The sequence below is a fragment of the Penaeus monodon genome, chromosome 6 (assembly GCF_015228065.2).
Source record: "Penaeus monodon isolate SGIC_2016 chromosome 6, NSTDA_Pmon_1, whole genome shotgun sequence".
Classification (NCBI taxonomy): Eukaryota; Metazoa; Arthropoda; class Malacostraca; order Decapoda; family Penaeidae; genus Penaeus; species Penaeus monodon.
Window position 1 is genome coordinate 13398380 of NC_051391.1, and position 4364 is coordinate 13402743.

The following is a 4364-nucleotide window of genomic DNA, read 5'->3' on the forward strand; positions in this document are numbered from 1 at the left end:
ATATCTTCATCCTCAGAGGGAGCTGGATAACCTGCTCTATGTGCTTCTTCTTTTTTTTTGCTTGTTCTTTTTTTTTTCTCTTCTTTTTTTTCTCTTGAGAGACTCGCATGGAGGAGCTGCCGAAGTTAGCGATGTCTTCACGTTCTCGCGAAATCGAGAGTCCATCGCTGTCTTCCAGGTCGAGAGGGATGATTTGTTCTTTTACATTTTTCATCTAAAAATCGAAGATATATGTTAGTATGTCAACATATACAGTATGAATCTATACACATCAAACATATCTGTGAATGTATGGGTGTTTGTGCTTGAATATAAATTATAAATATGTGTACACACACACACAAAATACTTGTCCAGAGTCATATGAATGACCGTTCTCAATGTTATGCGAAACAACTTACCGTTGTTAAGACGGTAGTGGGATCTTGACTTACAGATTCAAGTGCAGATTTTGATAGGGCAGAGACGTGGGATTCATGAGACAAACTGCCACCCATTTTCTGTTAAAACAGTGAGAGCCTTTTCAGTGTTCTGTTTTTTGTATATCGTTTTTGTATGTTTCTCTTAATATCAAGTATTACATTAGAATATTCCTGTATACTTGAATCTCTCAGGCGAAACAACCCATTTTGGGAACCGTAATTGTCAGCCACAACGGTGCCAGGGCCATCAGAAGACAATGAAGAATCAACCCCCTCAAGATTGAAGTGGCCTGGGAACAAAAGGAAGCGTCGAAGGGAAACGCACTTTGTAGACTTTTGAATCCCCCTTCCCCTCCTTCTCTAGCGCGACCTTATCCACACTAGCTCTTATCGCATCAACAGCCTCTACATTTACCTTCGTCCTTCAACAAATCCCCCCCTTGAACGTCGAAGAATGAACTGGAAATTAATAGAAAGTATTTTAAACAATGTTAAAGATCCTTAACCTAAGGAATTTTTTGCTACGAACTTCATATTGCCTCTATATCTGCCTACCTTATGATAACGTTCATCCTCTGAGGACGTAACAGCCCTGAGTATCATCTCCTAAGTGACGAGATCCGTGAGACTTCTGTAACAGGTCATTTTCGTCGGCGGGCTGAATACTCTCCCCCCCGATTTAACCAGTTTTCTTTTAGACTCCGCTTTTCTGGAAATCTTCTGGGGTCTTTGAAAGAAGGAATCTCCAAAGAAAAGTCCCCTCCTTTACGATCGGGAAGCGGTTTTCCCAGACGTGCAGATTTCCCCCTGCCCTTTCTCTCTCGTGGATTTGCGGAACTCGAACGAAGAGAATGACTTTTCTTCCTTGGCGACAGAAGCCTCCTCCACATTGCTTCGCCGATATCAGAGCCAAAATAACGACCTTTCCGAGATTCAAGTTACAGCGCTCGTAGGGGGACCTGATTGACATTCTAACGCATCACATTTGGGCCTTCTATCCGTGACTTTTGCCACAGATTCTTCATTTTCGGAATTTTGACACCTTCGTGTCTTCGAAAGTTTTCCTAAATCTTCAACAACGCCCTGACTAAGAAGATTTCGAAAGATGAGGTCTGCTATTCAGAGGGACGTTTGGGCAATTGAACCGACGCCAAGAGTGAAGCACAGGCGCTTTGGTGCACCCTCTTCGAACCTCAATGGGGATGATCTTGGTCCTTTGCTGAAATTCAGCCTGTTTGAAAATGAAATGAAGGTAAAGCTGACATTAATAAACAAACTAATTTTTGACCAATCATTATGTATAATTGTGATTGATGAGGTAGTGTAAGAAAAGAACTGTGTGCGCAACAGGTCAGTGTTAGAGCGCTGGCTGTGAATTGCATGGCCCTAAGGTTTCGTGCAATGGCTAGCCCCCTCTCACTCAGCAGGACTGGCAGGTAATACACCAACGGGAACCGAAGTTTCTTCAGAAAGTATAATCCACTCAAGCAAGGAGGCGCCTGGCAAAAAAAAGCATGAGTAGCCATGTTTTTAAAAGAAACTATGGCCAGTAAAGGAATGCTTCAACCCAAAAAAAAAAAAAAAAACAACAAAAAACAAAAAACCAAAAAAAAATAAAACCAACCAAACACCCACACAAAAAAACCCAACACCAACAAACCACAAAACCAAAAAAACACACCAACAAAACCACACAACCCCCACACACACCACAAAACAAAACACACACACCACACCACAACACAAAAAACCCCCAAACACCCAAAAAAACCACCCCCCAACAACACACAACCACACAACACACACCACCACACCACCACACACACAAAAAAACCCAAAACACAAAAACACCAAATTATATAATAATAAATATATAATTTTAATTATATAATATATAATATTTATATTAATATTATATATTTTACACATACACACACATACACACACAAAAACCCCCACACACACCCCAAAAACCCCACACACACAATAAAATATATATATATATATAAAATTAAATAAAAAATAATTTTTTTCCACAATAACACACAAACACACACACACCACACACCACACACACACACAAAAAACCCACACCCCCACACAATTATTATATTAATATATATATTATATATTAATATATATATGTGTGTTTGTGTGTGTGGTTTTGGTTGTGTGTGTGTGTTGGTGGGGGGTGGGGTGGGTGTGGGGTGTGGTGTGTCATGTGTGCTGTTTGTGTGCACACACAACACAAATATTTTTTTTTTTTTTATATGTACTTTTTGGGGATGCGGGTGTGTCGATAGGTAGTATTTACACGCACTTTACATATGTTTTTTTTTTAGTAAGACCGTAAAATCCCTTTTTTTTTGGGGACGGGTAATTTGAGAAACCAGGGAGGACAGACGGCGCTGACATTTACTCCCCCCCGTGGTGCCCAGGCAGCGTGAAGTGCTGCTTAAAAGGGGTGGCCGAAGCTCCCCTCTTCCCCCCCTTTTTCCGAACCCCCTCCCCCCACCACTTTCAAAAACCCCCTCCCCCCCCGCCTTCACCTTCAGCTTCCCCGGGACCCGAAGCCATGCACGTCCCAACGCGATTCTGTAATGCAACAAGTATTTTTTTTTTTTTTTTTTAAATTTTTTTTTTTTTTAATTTTTATTTTCTTTTTTTTAATCATTTTTTATTTTATTATTATTATTATTTTTTTTCTAGGGTGGTTTAAAGGGTATTTTGTAAATGTAAAGGAGACTAAGTCGCACTGGGAAAAATGAAACAGAATTTTTATATTTGAGAAAAAAATATAAAAAGTAAAAAAAATCGATCATTTGCATGAACCCCACCTTGTGGGGTGGGGGCTGTCCCCCATGTGACGGTAAAAGGGGGCCGGTTTTTCTTCCCCCTTTAGGGCAAAGGGGGCCGGAGCTGTCCTTGCGAACCAAAACAAATTTTTTGGGGAGCTTTTCCCTTTTTTTTTCGGACCCCATTTTCCCTGTTTTTTTTCCATCTGCTTTTTGTGCCCCCTTTCCCAACAGCCATGTCGAAAATCGCGTGAATATCTGAGAAGAAAGGTCTTGGAAGAAACTCCCCTCCCCTGCGTGATGGGGGGAAAAAATACATCCCCCCGAATCCCGCGGCCCTTCGCGAGTCCCCCTATCCGCTTGATTTTTTCTTTTTTTTGCACCGTTGATAAGATTCAGAGCTGACGTTCTCCGTGGTTTTTTTGGGGTTTCCCTAACCCCTTCCAAATACTTGTTTTCGATTGCAAATTTTTTTCCTGGGCGCCGCCTGGAGGAGAGGAAAAATTTCCTGAAAAAAGACTTTGGGTGGGATCTATGACTGGGGATCTTGCTAACTCATCGCACCCTCAGCTTTTTTTTTGGGTTTCCTTTTTTTTCTATATATTTTTCAAAAAGCTCTCCAAGCCTGACACTCTCTCTCTCGTTTTTCTGATCCTTGGAGGGACGCCCCCCCCCGCGGCAGGCGAAAAAAGGTCTGGGGCCCCGCTCCACGCTGACAAGGGGGTGCTGGTGGATTTTTAGCTTTTCCCGGTAAGGAAAGGTGGGGCTAGATTTCCCTGTCTTTTGCCCTTCCCATCTCTTCTCCTCCTCCTCTCTCTCCTCGCTCTTTGGGTTTTTGTTTTTGTGGGGGTGTGTGTGGGTGGGGGTGGGGGGGTTTTTTGGGTGGTTAACCAAAAACAAACCACACACACCACAACACACACCACCAACACACACACACAAACACACCCACCAACACACACAAACCCCCCCCCGCCACACGCCGTTTTTTTTAAATGTATTGTATAACATTAAATAAAAATTTTGTATGAATCATTGCAAAAAAAATCAGCAAATAACATAGTCCCATTTTCGGGGGAGCCGTGATCGTGAGGGTTTCCCCATTCCTTTGGGCCCCCCCGGGGGTTTTTAAATGAAACCAAAGGTG

The 4364-nt window shown here is 42.2% G+C and overlaps 1 protein-coding gene across 1 annotated transcript in view; it reads right to left on the minus strand.

Annotated features, from left to right (window-relative positions):
• Positions 1–4364, minus strand: part of LOC119573873 — a 10871-nt gene that overhangs the window by 996 nt on the left and 5511 nt on the right. The window contains 7 exon segments of the mRNA XM_037920979.1: positions 1–49; positions 97–214; positions 402–500; positions 626–712; positions 978–1028; positions 1572–1653; positions 1843–1921. The exon segment at positions 1–49 is cut by the window's left edge and continues 229 nt beyond it. Of these exon segments, the coding sequence (XP_037776907.1) occupies positions 1–49; positions 97–214; positions 402–500; positions 626–712; positions 978–1028; positions 1572–1653; positions 1843–1921 (565 nt within the window).